Raw genomic sequence first — 20,759 nt, forward strand, 5'->3', positions numbered from 1 at the left:
ACACAGAGAGGAAAAGGCCATGTGATATAGATTCAGAGACTGGAGTTATGCAACCACAAGCCACCAGAAGCTAAAAGAAGCAAAGAATGGATTCTCTTCCTAAATTCCCAGGAAGAATGAGGCCCTGCCAACACCAAGACTTTGGACTTCTAGCCTCCAAAACTAAGGGAGAATAAATTTCTGTTGTTTTAAGCCACTCAGTTTGTGATAATTTTTTACAACTGCCATACGAAACTAATAATACACTCTGCACAAGAAATAAAGTCCGAACTCCTTAACATGGCTTTTAGGGTCCTCCAGAATACAATTGCTGCCTTTCTTGCTTGCTTTTTTTTTTTTTTTTTTGTGGTATGCGGGCCTCTCACTGCTGTGGCCTCTCCCGTTGCGGAGCACAGGCTCCGGACGCGCAGGCCCAGCGGCCATGGCTCACGGGCTTAGTTGCTCCGCGGCACGTGGGATCCTCCCGGACCAGGGCACGAACCCGTGACCCCTGCATCGGCAGGCGGACTCTCAACCACTGCGCCACCAGGGAAGCCCTCTTGCTTGCTTTTAACTTTCACCTTACACCTACGTTTGAAGCAAATTTCAGCCAAACTTAAGTACACCTTTGTAATTTTACTTTTAATTAAAATGAAATATTTCAAGCTTATATAAAATTCCAGGAAATAACAGAAAACCACGACTGTAACTTGATTTTGAAAGACATTAACATTTTATGTTTGCTCAGATTATTTTAAAGAAAATATTATATTCACTCAACCAAATCTGCCCATTCATCAGTTTCCCTTCTCTCCTTTTACAAAGAAAACTATCTGAAACTGCTATTTACCTATTCTGAAATTTTTACTATAGCCTGCATTTCATTTTAGTTTCACTATATATGTATCCTTAAAAAATAGTATTGGTTTGCTTGTTTTGAAACTTTCCAATAATGGTACCATACTGTATACTTATTTTTCTGCAATTTGCTTTTTTGAGAGTAATTTTTTCTAATTGTTATATAGTAATAGTTATTACTACATTTAGGAAACTAGTTCTGTCACTTTATTTTGGGCAACTGTACTGAATTACAAAAAATTTTTTTATTCCTTCCTGCCGATTTTTGTATTTTTTTAAAAAAATTCCAATTTACCTTCTATTTAAAAAGTTATACTAATTCTTATTTTTTAAATGGTTACCTCAAAATTTTAATCGGCATATTTGAAATCTAAAGTGAATCAGGTATTTACCCTCTTCCTGAATAATACAAAGACCTTAGAACACTTGCAACTCTGGTAGCTCTCTCTTCCTGTGCTACTTAAACATTTTGTTCCACCTTGTATCATAAATACCCAAAGGTAAACATTAATTTTTTGTACAATCAGTGTTTACTCTAAAATTAACAAATTTCTTTCGTTACCACTCCTTCTCACTTGCACACCTCCCTGTTAGTGTCCTTTACCTCTTGTAACCTTGCTACACTCTTTACAGAAGCAGTTCTAAGATTATTTTAGTTGGACAGTCATGTAGACTACCAACGATAATTTTAATTCTTCCAATCCTTAATAACATTCACTTATTCATTTAGTCTTGTTGCTCTACTAGGACCTCCAGCATATTGTAGAAATGAAGCGGGTAATTATGTATCCCAGGCTTGTCATGGCCTTAAGAGGAATGTCTATCACACTTCATTAAGGATAATGTTTGCTGAACCTTTACTAGATAATCTTTATAAGGATATTTCAAATTGTTAGTTTAAAATTTAGTATAAATGTTTAAATGTAGCAACTGCTTTTTTCGCATGTATAACTGTATGAAGATTGTTTGATTTTTCTCTTTTAATCTATTAGTGGAGTGCTCTAAAGCAAGATTTTTTTTTTTTTTGATGTTCTACCTGCCTTGCTTCCTTTTATAAACAGTCCTCAGAATTGTTAGTAAATTTTGAGGCCATGTTGCTAGGTACAAATATATTCAAGACTGCTGAATCCTAAAGAATTTGTTCTTTTTAACACTATTAGGGTCATTTAAGGACAAGGCTTTTTAAAAAGATTATTAGAATTTCTTTCTCTCTTTTTTGCTTTAAAGTCATTTATTTGCAATGCAATTTAAGATCTTGTTTTTTAAATATGAATCTAAGCTATTTACATGTAATATAATTACCTATATGTTTTCTATCTTATGTTTTCTTTGAACATGTGTTTTTCCTTGCTTGTTTTCATCCCTCTTTTTCTGTTCACTATATGATTAAATATGTTTTCTTTATTTCTACCCCCACCCCCATCAAACTGGTTTGGAAGTTACACACTCTGTTCCTGTTATTTTAGAGTTTTCCCTTAAAATATATATACTTGGCTTAACAATCTAAAGGTAATTAATGCTTCCCCACTACTACCTCAAGAATACAAGTTCCTTCAAACAATAAATACAGTGTCCATTCTCTTCTTACAGATGAACCTTTAGCTAGTATTTTAATTATTTTAACCATTTCTTACCAAAATTTAGTTGTCTTTTAAATGGCCAATGCTTGTTTTTATTTATTCAGGTTTTTTCATTTCTTTGCTTACTCCTGGTGCATGCATCTTACTTTTTCCTTCTGGGTTCAATTTTTTTCTTCCTTAAGTAGGTATTTTATTAATCTCTCCAGGAAAGAAGTAAACCTGTCTCAAAATGTCTTTATTTCCTCCTCTCTCTTGAATGATAACGTAACTAGCTCTGTGAAGTTACTATCTTGGCTGTCTGTTTTCAACGTTGATGTCACTGAAAAAAAGGCGTCCAGTATAATTGATGCTCATTTTTACAATAATGTCTTTTTGCTCAGAACACAATTTCATCACAAAGTACACTACGCTTCAGCATGTTAAGCCCTGTGAACGTCAAGAACTTCTCAAGCAGCATTTTCTATAATATTGCCCAGCCTCCATCTCTTTTGTCAAATATATGTGTGGGTGCTCTTATTCTAACTTTCATGACATTTCTTGTTTCAGTCCTTTTCTCTCTTTTCTCTCTTTTTCTCTTCAATGGCCTAGCATTGAACAACCACCAAGTTTCATCTCCATGATCATTTTTGTTTCTGTTTCGTTTTCCTTGTTTACCTGTTGGTTGCTTGAATATTTTTTTGGATTCCATTTTTATCTATAGTGTTTTGAGGTAGATTTTTTTAAAAATGTAATAATTTACTGCTGCCAACATTTTATCAGTTCAAGTATAGAAAAACATTACTTCCCTTCATGTTTCTTTGCCTTTTGCTGTTTATAATTTCCTAAGTATTTCTTTTATATATATTGTGAACCACATTAGAGAATGTTATAATTTTTGCCTCAGCCATCAAACATAATTTAGTAGACACAAGAGGAGACATGCTTTTATTCTTTTCATTATTCTTTCTTCCTTCCTGATGTTCCAAGATTCCACCTTTAATAATTTGCTTTATATTTCAAAAAATTCCCATGGGCATTCTTTTAGGGTAGATCTGCTGGTGACAAATCGTTTCGTTTTCTTTCAAATAAGAATGTCTAGACTTCTCTCTGCTGTGTCCTTGCTGAGATCCCCAGCTGGTCTGCTTTCATCTCTCTACCTTTCAAAAGTCTTAAGTTTGTTTTATAAACATCATTCAGGGTTTTTAACTGTACTTATCAGGAAGAATAGAGAGAAGAGTGTCTGTTCCACGTTATCCACAACTGGAAGTCTACGATCATTTTTCAACTTAGAAGCACTATTTGATTCATTTCACATTTTATGTTTGGGTTTTTATTTTTCCTTTTATCACTGTAATAACTTTTTATGTCTCAGTTTGTCCTGTTATTTAAATCCTTGATGTGCTATTCCCAATACTTGCTGTTTAGGATGGTTGTGTTTTGTCTTTTATTGGAACCTCCTCTTCTTTAGCAATGTAACTTTAGCATTCCCATCAGGCTCAGGCTGTGGAAATTTCCCTAAACACTGTTACGTATTTGCTTTTACCTGGCACTCTATAAGTACTACGAATCCTAAAACCAATTACTTTGTTAGTGTCTTTGGTTCAGATTGGGGTCCATTCAGAATGCCAAACTCAAGTTTGGGGCAAACTGAGGGTTCTGATTTCATATGACATTTAGGGTATCATGGCTTTTTTAAAAAAAATAGATCTTTATTGGAGTATAATTACTTCACAATACTGTGTTAGTTTCTGTTGCAAAACAAAGCGATTCAGCCATACACATACAAATGTCCCGATATCCCCTCCCTCTGGAGCCTCCCTCCCATCCCCCCATCCCACCCCTCTAGGTCATCGCAAAGCACTGAGCCAATCTTCCTGTACTATGCTGCAGCTTCCCACCAGCCAACTATTTTACATTCGGTAGTGTATATATGTCGATGCTACTCTCACTTCCCCCCAACTTCGCCCTCCTACCCCATGATGAACCTAGTTGCAGAGCAGGAATAAAGAGGTTCTATGGCTTTTGATTTCCTTGTTATTTCTGACATCTACAGGACTCTTGAGCTCAGATATATTTAAAATATTGTTTTTTGCTATACGATTTATCTTTCACATAAAAGGAGGGATCAGTCTTCAGCTTCTTTTCTCTTGCCCTCTTCATCTTGATCTGCCTAACTCCTATTTATAAATCAGGGTTTAATTTAAACACCACTTATACAGATAGGGAAGCCTTTCCTGACAACTAGACTACTCATACCTATAAACACACACACACACACACAAAATAAACAAACAGCAATGAATTATCTAACTTAGCAATGAGAAAAAATCCATCTGTAGACATATAAATTCCTTGGGAAAAAAATACTTTGTACATCTATGTCATTAAGAGATACATCTCAAATAAGTTTTAAAATAACTATCAAAATTTATAGTATATTTGGATTATTCTGTGTATTAATAATTATGAATGGTAATTCTAACTGTAAGAAAATTTTGCTATGTAAGAGTCTTATAGTCAGAAGACACTTGGATACATTTTAAACAGTTATGTAACAGTGTTATTTTAATTACAGTATTAAAAATACATTGGAGGGCTTCCCTGGTGGCTCAGTGGTTAAGAGTCCACCTGCCAATGCAGGGGACATGGGTTCGAGCCCTGGTCTGGGGAGATCCCACATTGCTGTGGAGTAGCTGGGCCTGTGTGCTACAACTGCTGAGCCTGTGTTCTAGAGCCCACGAGCCACAACTGCTGAGCCCGTGCACCGCAACTGCTGAGGCCTGTGCGCCTAAAGCCCATGCTCCACAACAAGAGAAGCCACCGTGATGACAGGCCCACACACTGCAACTAAGAGTAGCCCCCACTTGCCACAGCTAGAGAAAGCCCATGCACAGCACTGAGGACCCAATGCAGCCAAAAATAAATAAATAAATAAACACATTTATTTAAAAAATATATATATATTGGAAATTATATCCTTTACAACTATTTAAGCTTATGATGTCATATTAAATTTTAATTTGGAAGAGTGCTAAAGTTCTGTAGAGCTCTAAAAAAAAGAATGAGGACTATTATTATGAAGTAAAAAATGAGAAGGAAAAAGGGTGGACGGTATGTTACTATTTATCTAATAAAAGAAATGAATATACACACACACACATATACTCATATATTTATCTGCTATCATTTAAAAAAAATAATGGAAGGATAAACAGTAAAAGCCACTAAACTAATTACTTCATATGGGATGGAAGATAGATGTGATAAGGATGAAAGTTATACTTATCTTAATATAATTTGTATGACAGAGCTGAGTTCTTTCAATGTACTTTCATTATAGATTTGACTTTGGAATCATGCAAACATTTTATATAATTTTAAAATAAAATCAAAGTTTAATAAAAGTCAGTAAAAAGAAAAAATAAGAAAATAAAATGTATACCCAGTTAGTAATATAACAACAAAGAAAAAAACTATGCCAAATGACTTTAAAACACAGTAATTTGACTGCATAGCCCTAGAACAAAAAGAAATAGAAAAACAAGTTTAACCTATTTTCAATAATGTTATGTTACTGATGATAATGTTGGCATTATTATTCTGTGACTATTATTTATGAAATGTGGAATAAATCAAGGAATTACTTCATACTCTAATTCACCAATGTCTTTGAGAACTGGAATTATGACCATGGGACAAAGAAAAAGTCAAAAATCTTGTAGTAGTGAATCTGAAGTATCAGTAGAAACCTATGATGTATTTTATCTTAAAAAAAAAAAAAAAAACCCAACAAAAAACCCCTATATTTCTTTTAGTCCACTGAAAAGGCCTAGAAACTATGACCAACATGGCAAAAACAAGCATCCCTAGCATCCAGATTGTAGATTTGAAATACCATTTCCCATTCAAAGAAACACAGCTCATTAGGCCAGAATGTACAAAAGGAGCATGAAACACCTTGTCATACCATATAGCAAGAAGGCTATCAAAGACCATTAAGGGTCAACATCAAAAGAACTCAAAAGAAACAACATAAAGAGGTTAATACTGGTTAAAGATGAGACAACCTGAACTTCAGTAAGGATAGCAACTATAACAGTTTTGAATACATTAAATACACAGATTAATGATACTGAAATTTTAAAATTTGCTTGAAAATAAAACTGGAGTCAATAACAAGGGAAGGCTAGCTAAACGAGACTAGCCACCGGTTGGTTGATAACTGTTAGATCTGGGTAGTGATTACATGGTGTATCACTCTGCCTACTTTCATATATATTTTAGATTTCCCACTATTAAAAGAATAGCAGCATGTGAGTACATAAAAATAATTTCTATTTAGAAAAATTAATTATAAATTCAGATAACGATTACTTTTCCTACCTAAGCAGTATACGTTTAAGCAATTCTGTGTAGAATGGTAAGAACAGTATTCATCCTTAAGAGGTTAGTTTTAAAGCATTAGTTTAAAATAGCATTTACATTTTGTCAAATATATCTCACATTGTAAGACAATTAACCACTTTAAACATGTAATTTGAGAGATTCCTTAACATATGAACAGCTTACCTTTCAAAAGGTGCTTGGACTCTCTTAATTACATGATAAACAAGTATGTCTTTTGCCAACATATATTTATCACTTAATGATGTTATAAGTCTTAGGCATCCAATAAGCTCTAGGTAGTTATAATATTCATTTATTAAAGAGTTTAAGTCAGCTACAGTTGCTGCAGTATTTATCTGTAATGAAGAAGAAAATACACCCAGTTTACTCATTTACTTGTGAAAGATATTTACATTTCAAATGACACATTACTTTATACTCAATTCTTGAGTACACCTGGGTGAAATGAAAGTATACTAAGAATTATTTTCCTAGAATAAATGTCTGATAATCCAGTTTAATAAATACTGTATATTTCTGCCAAAACCTAGGTTTCAAGAAATCTAGACTATAATGCCACTTTAATATAGGAAATTACTTCCATAAAAGGCGGTAACTGACATAGAACAGTTACGTAGCCACTAGGGAGGCAAGAAAGAGGACCTGCAGAGATTTCATGAAAGAAAGAATAGCTGAGATTTTTTAAAATGGATACACTCAAGAGTATTTGAGGGAACAGCATAAACAAAGATATACTTAACCATTAATGTGCCAGACACTTTCACATAGGTTAGCTCTTGAACAAAGTTACAGAGGGAGAAAGATAAAATTAGGAGGCAAAGTCCATTTGAATGGAAAATCTCCTTGGTATTTCTTTCTTCCAAAAAACTCTTCTTCCAGGTATTTACATGATTCCCTCATTTATTTCAGATCTCTCCTGTGATTTCAGAAGTTTTTCCTGACTACTCTGTTCAAACTACCTTCACAATCTAATAGTTGGGCATATGTTCTCATCCTCCCAAACCCATCACCCTAAGTTTTAGCTGGGCATATAGCCAAACTTTCCTTAAAGCTAGTGTGGCCTTATGTGCCTAAGAGCTGTCCAATGGGACATGAGTGAAAATGTGTCAAATTTCCCTGCACTCTACTTCCACTTTCTCCCTGTACAGCAAGTTTCAGCTATGAAGACAATATCCTAAATGATTACGCAACAAGAGGAAGGAATCCAATTCTATGGGTAACTTGGTGTATCACAATTGTACCTCTAAAACAGGAGCCATTTCTGTAAAGGCCAGATAGCATTTTATGCTTTGTGGGCCATGTGGTGCTTGTCACAACTACTAAACTCCATCACTGTAGTGTAAAAGCAGTCACAGACACATAACAAATGGGTGTGTTTGTGTTCCAATAAAACTTTTAAAAGGCAGCAGGCAAGACTTGGCCTACAGCTATAGTTTGCCAATCCCTACTCTAAAATCTAGATTTTAGAAAAAAATAAATATCTGCCTTTTTTGAGCCATTGTCTTTTGTGTCTCTTTGTTACAGAAGCTTAGCCTACGCTTTAACTTACTATATCCCAAGCATTATCTTGGAAAAGATATCCTTCCTTTTATTCTGTTCTATTTTTATAATATATTTTACTACATGACAGTATATTATATATTTATTTATCTCGTCGTTCCTCTAATATGTAAATTCCAAGAAGGCAGGGGCTTTGTTTGGTTCACGACTTTATCTTCAGTGATAAAACAGTACGGGATACAGGGACTTCCCTGGTGGCACAGTAGTTAAGATTCCGCATTCCCAGTGCAGGGGGCCCAGGTTCGATCCCTGGTCAGGGAACTAGATCCCACATGCGTGTTGCAACTAAGAGTTCGCATGCCACAACTAAGGAGCCCACCGGCTGCAACTAAGGAGCCCGCCAGCCACAACTAAGATCTGGAAGAACCAAATAAATAATAAAAACAAACAAAAAAACGTATGGGGCACATAGCACCTTGTAGATATATCTGTTGACTAAATCAGTGAAGGAATACTGGCTAGGAGTACAAAAACTGGAGTTAGTAAAGCCATGAAGCGAGCTCCAAGTGCCCTAATGAAGAACTCGAACTCCATTCAATGGGCAATGAGAATCCATTAGGATTCCTGAGGAAGAAAGAAATGTGGTCAAACCTGTACTTGTGAAAGAATCATCCTGAAGAAGATGATTAGAATAATATCTTAATTGTTTAAACTTAGATATAACCTGAGTTTGGTATAGTAAGCATACTAGAAATAAGAAGGAAAGGCCACTGTTAGAGACAGATGACTTGATACAAACTGTTAAATGGAGTATGGAAGAATGAAAACAACCCTGTCTCCAGAATAACTTGGAAATAAGAAATCTCTTGAAAAGAAAAGGAAAATCAGGCAAAAAACCAAATTCTGGGAAAAAAACTAGTTCTGTCCTAAACATGTTGTGCTCAATTTGGTAGGAAGACCCAGATCTTATCTGTATATAAACATCTATGGGCTCAAAAATACAGGTCTGGAAGTCATCAGAAAGGTTATAGATGAGGAGACTCTTTCCAAATAGTATAGAAGGAGGACTGTTAAGACAACACTGAAAATTACCTAAGTTTTAGGGGTAGGAAGAAGAAGCATTAAAAAAGACAGCAGCAGTCAAAAGTAGGAGGGAGTAGATATTAAAGAAAACAATAGAGACGAATTCAAATACAGTGGTGATTGCAGAATTTAGAGGAGATGAGGAATTAGGAAAGAAAGGCCTTTGCAAGTGGAGATTTAGATCCCTGCATATCAGCAATGTACTAGCTAACTCAGAAGAGTAGTGGTGGGAAAAGAAGTCTGACTGAAAGTTAAATGAGTAGGAAAGAAGGAGTGGAGACAATGAAGTTAAAGTACATTTTTTCTGGTAAAGAGGAGAAAAGAAAAAATAAATTGAAGGGTTAAAGGGTAAGTTTAAAATAGCATTTTAGAATGAGGAGTCTTGGTCAAAATACATAGAATTATTAAAATAACACATTTCCAGATTTCTTACTTTCTGGTTTAGAAACTTGAGGCTTAACAAGATTAACCCAACATACCCAAGGTCACATAGCTTATATCAGTTATTTCAAACTAAAATCTGACTTCTGAGCATTTGTTTTTAACCATTAAACTATACTGCCTTTAACTGAGGCAATGGATAGAGTAGGCTTAAGTATGGGACAAGTTAAGGGAAGAAAAGTTGAATTGGATTTCATTGTCTCAACTGTTTCATTACTTTCTAAGTCAGTAACACATGGGCAATGTTACTTATAGGGTATTATGATAAGTAAACTGAGTTTGTACAGATAACGTGTAGTACAGGGCTTAATAAATGGTAAGTAACTACTTTGAGGGGAGGAACACTGAGTCTCCCCAACTGTTTCCACAGAGAAGAAATTCAGCCTGCTCTTTCTCTCCACCCATCACTCATATCTCCCTGTAGGAGGAAGGATAAATTTTCTGCTGGTAACCATCCTTTCTTCAGCTCCACCTGACGACAGGAAAGCGCACTTTCATCTGCTCTTGAGCATGCAACAAGGAACCTGCCTTATGTTGTCCCTGGCAGGGCAGATAAATCCATCTAGTTCTGAGGAGTGTTAGCAAGCCATTCTGACCACAGATCTAAGTCATATCCAACTGGTTTTATCAACATTAAACATGGCACTTTGATCTCTAGCTGCCTGCCCTTTACATCTGTCTCTTAAATGGCTGTTAACTTTGTTGGTAAACAAAAATAGTGACACCCCTTAACTACTCCACAAAGAGTATTATTCGATTGCAGATCCATCATTTATATTCAAATACACCTAGAACATAGTCTACATCTGAACAAACAGGTACATTTCTTACTTACCCTGATTATAATCTGTGCCACATCAAAGTCTGAGACATCATCTAAAATTGGTTGGGTACTTTCTGGTCCATAAACAAGGCAGTTAAATAAGGTTTTAGAAAAGAAACCAGGTGAAGGACCACCATGAACCAAAGAAATGGCAAGCATTTTGCCAGCTTCATAGTAAAGATTCTCTTTCAGAGCTGTAAATACAGATAAAATATATCAAATAAACTTCTTTTATTATTATATAACCATCATATATAATTAATACATATATAATAAATTAAAAATTAAAAAATCCAAGCTTTAGACAAATGTAAAGTAACCTAATTCATAGAAGGTATAATAATGTATAAAATATAAATTTCAACTAAAATATACAATTTTACAAATGTTTTTTCTGAATTCAAAGAAATCTATTGTAGAAAAATATGTAAATACAGAAAATCTTTTTATAAAATCACCTATAATCCTACCATCATAATAACCAGTGTACACACTTTGGTGTATTTATATCTCATGTGCATATAAATATATACATAAATAGTTTGATTTCTGTCTTTTCTTCCACTTACTGTATTATAAATTTTTAAAATACTACTTGAAATTATTCAAATATACAGTTAATGAATGCATTCAAACTAATTTACATATGTGCTGCAATGTAAACCACCCTCTTATTACTGGTTAGCGCAGTTTCAACTACATGAGACACAATGTTACAGTCAACATCTATTTACACATTCTTGTTTATATATCTTTGATTATTAGGATAGATTCCTACATACATTATTAGTGGTTCAAAGGATATGAACAATTTTAAGGTTGTTGATATACAAAATGGTACAAATTAACTCTCAACACTATATGCTATCTTATCATATCATCACAATATTTTTCAATGTGTCATTTAAAATGTTTTAGCTACTTTGATAAGTCAAAAAGATATGTAAATTTTCTTTTTTTTCTAAAAATTAAAAGTAATTTATTAACAAATAACATTAACAATACCTGAAATAATAATAAAATCTCCTCATCAATAACCTTATATACTACATATTAGTAGTCACATCTTACAGATGAAGAAAATGAGATCCAGAGGGGCTGTGCAATTAATCTAGGGAAATAAAGCTACTGAAGTAGATGTGTACAAACTGAACTCAGATTTTGTGACTTAAATTCCATGTACTCTTTCCACTGTACCAAAACTGCCATGAGTTAACATACTGATTACTTGGAGTGTTTTTGTTTTTTTTTAAAGGGAGTGTAGAATTAAACTGTGTGTACTATACATAGTACTAATGATCCTTGGTAGTTTCTCAATTATTTCAATGATACTTCAGGCAATAGTGAGGAAGTTCTAAAGAAAACATAGAAGGAAGTCAAATGGGATGATATGTCTTCTCACTCTCTCTCAAATTCCTATTACAGCAAAAGCGGTTATAAAAGCTCCTAAAAAAAGAATGCTAGAATTAACCAGTGTTTTTTAATCTTTTTTTTTTTTTTTTTTTTTTTTTTTTTTTTTTTTTTCGGTATGCGGGCCTCTCACTGTTGTGGCCTCTCCCATTGCGGAGCACAGGCTCCGGACACACAGGCCTGGCGGCCATGGCTCACGGGCTTAGTTGCTCCGCGGCATGTGGGATCTTCCCGGACCAGGGCACGAACCCGTGTCTCCTGCATTGGCAGGCGGATTCTCAACCACTGCGCCACCAGGGAAGCCCCTTAACCAGTGTTTTGAGATGCCTGTTTTTAATCACATTAATTCCTTACCAGAAGTAAAGACAGAAAAGTATCATATACATAATTCTGTTAAATAAAAAAAAAAAAAACCTCTTGAAAGCAAAAGTATGCTAAAAATCTGTTATATGTGAACCAAAAAATTATGCTATAAAAATCCTAGGTTGGGCTTCCCTGGTGGCGCAGTGGTTGAGAATCCGCCTGCCGATGCAGGAGACACGGGTTCGTGCCCTGGTCCGGGAAGATCCCACATGCCGCGGAGCAACTAAGCCCGTGAGCCATGGCCGCTGAGCCTGTGCGTCCGGAGCCTGTGCTCCGCAACGGGAGAGGCCACAACAGTGAGAGGCCCGCATACCGCAAAAAAAAAAAAAAAAAAAAAAATCCTAGGTTGTGAAGAAACATGCCAACTGCAAATTTCAAGTATATGAACAAGAAGAGCTCAAAAACTCATTCATCCCATTTGGCCACTCTATTCAAATGAATTAAAATTAAAATAAAGTATACTTTTAAGAAGTTATACTTAATTATGGAATCACTTTAAGGAGGATATTGCTATGTAGAAATTAAGGATATTCTAAAATAAAAAATGTTTCACTACAAAATTTATTTTAAAAAACATCACTTCCCCCCTTCTCTGTGATTCTATCATTATTTTAGTAACAAAGTGATTATACATTTTGACAGGTATTGAGTATCAATTCTAACCTGCTATCTCTTTCTTAACACATGGTATATTCAGTATGTACAATAATAAAGAAAACAGTTACCTTGAGAATTGAGAGACAAGTTCTTTGACAAGGACCCTTCAAACAATGGTGAGTTCTCAAGTTGCTGCATTAAGAGACTTAGGAATTCTTGCTTTGATCCAGGCTGCTCTTTTCCAAAATGATCATTTTCATTAACATATGCTATTTCAATTGTATATGAAGGATTAAAGTTTTGATTTCTGAATCCATCTAAGGCACTACTCCAGATATTGGCTTTGTTGATAAATAATCTTTTAGTTTTTTTTTTAATTTGGAATCCTAGCTCTATTATTAGAGTCGAAATATCTCTTCTAAATTTGCTGCCTTGCCTATAAAACATGAATTTAAACATAGAGGTAAGTACTCTAAAGTACTTTATGTGTCACAGCAGTTACACAGCCAAATAAAAAAAGAATAGAAAGAAGTTCTTCCCCAACTCCCACCCAAAAGCAAACAATGGCCGCCAGTGGAACCAAAAAGTTATTTGATAACCTTAGGTCTAAATTCTTGATCCCCTCTACCCAATCTTCTACCAAATTAAAATCACCTAATGTTATATAATTCACTGGATTTTGGTATAAGAGTCAAAAGCTCAAACTCTTACCTCCCTGGACATACTTGCTTAACTGCATCTTTTTTTTTTCTAAAATTTTTATTGGAGTATAATTACTTTACAATGGTGTGTTAGTTTCTGCTTTTAAATGCACTTATTTCATGTTCACTAGATCCTTTAAAGATAGAGCAAATGTAATCTCTGCTCACTGTATGAGAGAACTATATTTTTAAGAGAGATTACATATTTTAAGCAGAATTCACACTCCTTTAAATAGTACTTTTCAGTTTACACTATTAATTCCCAAAGTGTGGCCCCAGACCAGCAACAGCAGCAGCTGCCGCGCCTGGAAACTTGTTAGAAATGCAGCTTCTTAAGCCCCGCAGCAGATAAACAGAATCAGAACCTCTGAGCATGAGGCCAGGCAACCAGTGTCCTAACAAGACCTCCAGACAATTATCTGGACTAACTTAATTGTTCCCTGCCTCAGTTTCTCCATCTGTAATTGGAATTAATGTACTCAAAATAATCCTGTTAGTGGCAATGTCCAAGGATCATCTTTCTACATCAAATTAGGGACTGCAGTTTGAAAAATACCCTTCCAAACTACTCTGAGAACAGCTAATACTCTAAATGTATATAGCTACTTCCCATTATAATTTTCTCAAAACAGAGTTTTATATTTTTCTCCAATTCAAAATACACACCTCAGCAGATCTTTACGCTGGGCTCCAGGAGACTGTCTGGGTAATTTAGGTGAGGATTCCTCCAACAAACAATCAGTTATTCCCACATTAGTGTTGGGTAATGTGTGTTTTTTTGCTTTTTGGAAATCGCCTATAGATTTAAAACCCAATGTTAGTATAATAGAAATATAGGTAAAAACTTTTTAATAATATGCATTTAAATAAAAACATCTTTATTCAAAATTACAAAATATTACCTGAATTGTAAAGAATACCTCTACATTCCAAACATTCCCAATTTTGTTCCCATGATTGTAGTGAGGAACAGGCTAAATGCGTTCCGCGAGAACCACAACACTGACAGCGCTTTATTTCCCATTTGCTGAGGACATAAAGAGAAGCAGATTATTTCCATGTGGTATTAACTTAGTCTAATTCCGACCATCAGCACCACTGCACACCTCACTGTCCACCTCACACACACACAACCAACCGTTTTGCCCAAGGAAGGAAAATAAATTATCTGCTTTGATACTGCATTACTTTTTCCTGAAGTAGTTTTTTCCCCCATTTCATTTATTATGTTTGTAACTTCCTTCTTTAAATATTCTCTATCTAAAAATACTGAACTAAATATCAGCATGTACATGCACATATACCCAAAGTATGTCTGATATGGAAGAAACATTCAGTAAATACATTATCTTACCTAAAATACTATCTTTCCCATTCAAGGTGAGGAATTATTTCCTATAATAAGCTTGCTCAGACACCCCAAGTACTGTGCAGTTCAACAGGATCCAGACTTACTACCTGACCCGCATTCATATTCTCTCTCATCTTTTCCCCTCAATCCCCCACTCCCAATGTTTCCCCACTGTGTTGTGTGACATGTGCCAGTCAGCATTCACATTCTCTGTACAGGTGTGGGTTATAGCGTGCAGCCTCCTCCTTGTTTGGTTATGAATACATCCGTCTGTACAGAAGTGGATATACTCCCTGATTATGTGGCTATGCGGATGATAAGAGACTTAGCTGCGTAACTTCACCTCTGGTAGGTGTGGGCGAATCTCCCTCTGTGTGGATATGGGTGTGTAGGGGTATGTCCTCTCTGTCTCCCTCTCTTCCCCAGATAGTTCTGCCAACTGATGATGAAGAGAAAGAAAGATGACAGCTAACGAGTGCTTATACACCAGACCCAGTTCTCACTCTTTACATGTAAAGTTTCAGAAGGTTGGAAAAATTTCAGAAGGTTGGAAAAACCAGTTACCTCCATTTTGAAGAAGAGGAAACCAAAGCATAGAGGGGTAAATTGCTTGCCCAAACAAGTTCACACTGCTAGTAAGTCTCAGAGTGAGGCTTCCAATCCAGTTTACCTGGCTTCAGACCCATGCTCCTAACCACTCCACCATGCTGCCTTTCAGCAAAATTACCTTCCTATCACTAGGATAAGAGGGAGTGAGACTGCAAAGAAAGCATTCAGATAGCAGGACTCTGTGTCCTAGGAGAAAAGGCAAAGTAGCTGCCAGAAAGAAAAGGGAGTTTGGTAGCAAATGATAAGGTGACCAGAGGTATACAAGAAATATGTATATTAGTTAATCAAAATAGCCTAAAATGAATTTAGAAAATATCATTATTAATGAATATATTGCTTCTTAGAACTCTAAAGTGCTTTACTGTCTACAAAGCACATTTATATATATTAATATCATCTCTATCTCAGCACAACCCTTGAGCAGGGTATTATTCGTGTTTACAGATGAATAATCAGGGTCACCAGATCAAGTAACTTAGGCAAGAACACACATTACTTGACATCTTCAATGAGACCTCCACCCTTAATGAATCTTTAGTCTAATGGCAAAGACAAATTTAAATAATGTCAACTCTATTGTAACAAGCACAATGAACGGAAAATCCAGCCCAGAACAGGGAATCAGGAATAGTAAGAGCTTCTTAGGGGAAACTTTCCAAAGCTTGGAAGACTTCAGCTGAGTTTTCCAAAATAAGTAGTAGCTCACCTAGCCAAATCACTTTCCATAAGAGATAAGGCTCCCAATATTCTGCTCTGCACTTTAAGTTTCAGTTTGTCATATTAATTAAGACTATATAACAGGGATAAAAATTTATCAAAATTTCCTATAAAAATTTCAACAAAATTAGATGTTACTTTTTATCCTGCATCTTAAAAAATAAAGATACTCTTGATTTCTAATACCCCACACAGTACAGTGTACAGAGAAGGCAAAAAACAATTGTTAACATTATAGCCAATGTCTACAGATACTACAAAAGAGCAATCAATAAATTTCAAATGCCAAATCCTTTTTATAGTGATCCAAAACAAACACTGGTAGATTAATCTAGTTTCTTAACCTCTAGAACAGTGTCATCCAATAGAAATATAATGTAAATCATATATGTAATTTAAACTTTCCTAGTAACCAGATTTTAAAAGGTAAAAGAAACAATGAAATAAATTTGAGTATTTCCAAAATATAGTCATTTTGTTTGGTAGGTAATCAATTTAAAAAATTATTAACAAGATATTTTAAGGTCTTTTTTTCTTACTGTTATGGGTTGAATTCTGTCACGCCCAGAATTCATATGTTGAAGACCTAACACCCAGTACTTCACAATGTGACTGTAGTTGGAGACAGGGCCTTTAAAGCAATAATTAAGATAAAATGAGGCCATATGCGTGGGTCCTAATCCAATATGACTGGTATACTAATAAGAAAAAAAGATTAAGGCACAGACAGAAGGACACAGCTGGAAGGGAGCCATGTGCAAGCCAAGGAGAGAGGCTTCAAAAGAAATCAAACCTGCCCATGCCTTTATCTTGGACGTCTAGCCTCTAGGATTCTAAGAAAAATTTCTGTTGTTTAAGCCACCTGGTTTGTGGTATTTTGTTATGGCAGTCCTAGTAAACTAAGACACATATAAGTCTTCGGTGTGTTTTTTTTTTTTTTTTTTTTTTGGTGGTACGCGGGCCTCTCACTGTTGTGGCCTCTCCCGTTGCGGAGCACAGGCTCCGGACGCGCAGGCTCAGCGGCCATGGCTCACGGGCCCAGCCGCTCCGCGGCATGTGGGATCTTCCCGGACCAGGGCACGAACCCGTGTCCCCTGCATCGGCAGGCGGATTCTCAACCACTGCGCCACCAGGGAAGCCCCTTCGGTGTGTATTTTACACTTATGACTCTTCTCAATTTGGAATAGCCACATTTCAAATGCTCAATAGCCACCTGTGGTTACTGGCTACCACAGTAGAGCTCTAGAAAACAGAGCCTGCCTCATGAAAACATACCACAAAATTTACAATTATGCCAACTGCAATAATTTCTCTGTTAACAGATGTAAATATATATTTAATAAATATACCTCACCTCAAGTTAAAATTTCAAACATCCTAAGAGCAAAAGTACATTTCACTAACTAGAAAACCTACTTTCTCAAGCTGAAGGTTTAAAAAAGGACACTAAGCACAACTGAACTTCCCCATATACCTGTCAGGCACATTATAGTCTCGCCCTTCTTTGCTACGACATCTTCGGACATCACAATGCTCATAGTGCTGCAGAAGCTCTTGATAAGCATTTTCCTCTAATTCCCAAGATGCATCTCTGTAAATGAAGCAAGATATAAACTATACTTTGGTTTAAAATGTTACATAAAAGGACTGATAATAAATCTAAAAATAAAAACTTCACAAGCTTAGGAACCAGGATGAAACTTGTTCTTTTTAGGATTAATCATTCACTTCAAGATATAAATCCCTTAGTGTCATTTTATCCTACAGTTAATTAGTCTCACAGTGAATTTCAAATGCTAAATGAAAAATTAAGTAGATATTTTCTGAAACTTACATTTTTCCTAATATTTCACTTCCAATTTTTTGAATTTCAAGCTTAGTACCATATTTCTGGATTCCTCACCTTTAAGTATTAAGAAAATTCTTCTTATACATTTTAAACCACATCTTGATTCTCTCAAATAATTTATACATACCATTTTGAAGCCTATTATACTTGTGTATCAATCAATCAATATTGTACACAAGTGAGGTGTACAATTATTAGGAGACTATAAACAACTAATGAGACATTTAAGTCACAGTACCTGGTTCTCAAGAACTAGCAATCTGGGGAGGAGGAGGAAAGGTGGCGGGGACGGTTTTACATTTCTCTATTTGAAATGGCTGCTTGGTCCATGAGTAATTAATCAGACATCAATGATAATTTCCATTGTTATTAAATCTTATATTTAAAACCTCTTTTCATCAAAAGGCTAAATGTTACTCACTTTTCAGGAATATGAATTCCCATTCTCAACATCTCTTTCTGAAATATATCACTATTATTGCATATTGTACACCTAAAGAAAAACATTCCTGCATTTATTGCTTGAACCTATAGTGGAAAATAGAAAATATGATTAATAATTTAACAGGTTATCAGGTTATGAATTATATAGCTAATAGAACGTGTGTGCTACTTTTCACATATATATTATGGAAACTTATTTTTTATGTTTGTGGTTCATAAACTTTGATAAACTAAGTTACCCCACTGCTAAAATTTGGGGATATTTCTCCCAATGGGAAAAAAAATTAAGCTAATGAAGTGACTGTTCTTTACATCTATCACCCATATGTGTTTCTCAACCCTTTGTATCTAATGTCATTTCTGTTCCCAAATACTGTGTTGTCCATCACTCTCTGTGAATAAAACAGTAAACGTCTTCAGTTACTTCATCTAGGAAGGATGTTTAAATAAATATTACATATAAAGCATCATTGGTTCTGTTTTTAACTCAATCTCTGTAAGTTTTCTTCCTAAGGGGGGAGAAGCATAAAACCTATTCTCACTGCTTCAGCAAACAAAAATACAGAAGCAGCAGAAAGAGAAAGAGTAACCAATCACCACTTTAAAAAGCTAGTAGCACACACTCATTTAATAAATATTTAATCCCTACTATATAGGTGCCAAACACTATGTTAGTACCAAAAACAGAAACATAAAATGACTTAGATCCTGTTTCAAGGAATTCTTGTGAGTAGGCATATACTATAAAAGTATTATTATTTTTAACACATTTATTTATTTATTTATGGCTGTTGGGTCTTTGCTGCTGCACGCAGCCTTTCTCTAGTTGCAGCGAGTGGGGGCTACTCTTTGTTGCGGTGCATGGACTTCTCATTGTGGTGTCTTCTCTTGTTGCGGAGCATGGGCTCTAGGCGTGCGGTCTTGAGTAGTTGTGGCACATGGGCTTAGTTGTTCCGTGGCATGTGGGATCTTCCCAGACCAGGGCTCAAACCCATGTCCCCTGCGTTGGCAGGCGTATTCTTAACCACTGCACCACCAAGGAAGTCCTAAAAGTATTTTTTGAAAAGTATCTATGGAAGAGAGGGCTTCCCTGGTGGCGCAGTGGTTAATAATCCGCCTGCCAACGCAGAGGACACGGGTTCGAGACCTGGTCCGGGAAGGTCCCACATGCCACGGAACAACTAAGCCCGTGCACCACAACTACTGAGGCTGCACTCTAGAGCCCACGAGTCACAACTACTGAGCCCGTGTGCCACAATTACTGAAGCCTGTGTGCCTAGAGTCCATGCTCTGCAACAAGAGAAGCCACTGCAATGAGAAGCCTGTGCACTGCAACAAAGAGTAGCCCCTGCTCACTGCAACCAGAGAAAGCCCGCGTGCCGCAACGAAGACCCAACACAGCCAAAAATAAATAAATAAATTTATTTTAAAATAACTAAACAAATAAATAAAAAGTATACATGGAAGAGAAAGGAAGTACTGAAGTTTATGTAAGAGCCTGACAAAAATGTCACAGGGATGGTACAGTCAAAGTTAAGTTTGAAAGAGGTAGGGGTTTCCCAGGAAAATAGGACAGAAGACAATACAAGGAGAGGGAATAGCATATATCAAGTCTCAGTGGCAAAACAGTACACGTGATTGGGGAAATAATAATAATATACTTAGAAATTACATGCTGATCATACTGAACTAAGTAATTAAAATAGACAGGTAAATCAAAGTCAGTAGTATGAAGAATTGACAGAGAATAAGGCATGCAGGAGTTAGTGGCCTCCGGAAAAAGTCTAGTTAAAAAAAAAAAGTGTCTGAAGTGAAATCACAAAGGGTTTAAGGTAGAGGGTAGCAACAAAAAAGGATACACCAAAAATATTAAGCAGACCTGACAGACTTGGAGAGTGATTTGTGGATGGTGAAGAAAGAAGTGGACAAAGAGGAATCCAGGTTCAAACAACTAGCAGGTAGCACACACACAACATGTGAGAGGGAAGCAACAAGTTAATGAAATCTCTGCTGAACCTAAAGGATCTTTTGAGCCATTGTACACAGATACCAAGATCTTACTAAGTAT

At 35.7% G+C, this 20,759-nt stretch overlaps 1 protein-coding gene across 16 annotated transcripts in view; it reads right to left on the reverse strand.

The window, feature by feature from the left end:
* The window catches only part of G2E3 (G2/M-phase specific E3 ubiquitin protein ligase), a 60,061-nt gene that overhangs the window by 6,314 nt on the left and 32,988 nt on the right, over positions 1 to 20,759 (reverse strand). For 9 of the 16 annotated variants that reach the window (XM_059057217.2, XM_067028629.1, XM_067028627.1 and 6 more), the window contains 7 exons: positions 18,669 to 18,775; positions 17,873 to 17,989; positions 14,624 to 14,748; positions 14,388 to 14,517; positions 13,149 to 13,456; positions 10,663 to 10,844; positions 6,966 to 7,138 (listed from right to left, as the gene is read on the reverse strand). In XM_059057217.2, the coding sequence (XP_058913200.1) occupies positions 6,966 to 7,138; positions 10,663 to 10,844; positions 13,149 to 13,456; positions 14,388 to 14,517; positions 14,624 to 14,748; positions 17,873 to 17,989; positions 18,669 to 18,775 (1,142 nt within the window). Of the gene's footprint in view, positions 1 to 6,965; positions 7,139 to 10,662; positions 10,845 to 13,148; positions 13,457 to 14,387; positions 14,518 to 14,623; positions 14,749 to 15,415; positions 15,512 to 17,872; positions 17,990 to 18,668; positions 18,776 to 20,759 lie in introns of all 16 variants that reach the window. The other 7 variants (XM_059057219.2, XM_059057215.2, XM_067028625.1 and 4 more) reach the window with 1 other exon arrangement.

The sequence above is a fragment of the Kogia breviceps genome, chromosome 3, assembly GCF_026419965.1.
Source record: "Kogia breviceps isolate mKogBre1 chromosome 3, mKogBre1 haplotype 1, whole genome shotgun sequence".
In the NCBI taxonomy this organism is placed as follows: domain Eukaryota; kingdom Metazoa; phylum Chordata; class Mammalia; order Artiodactyla; family Physeteridae; genus Kogia; species Kogia breviceps.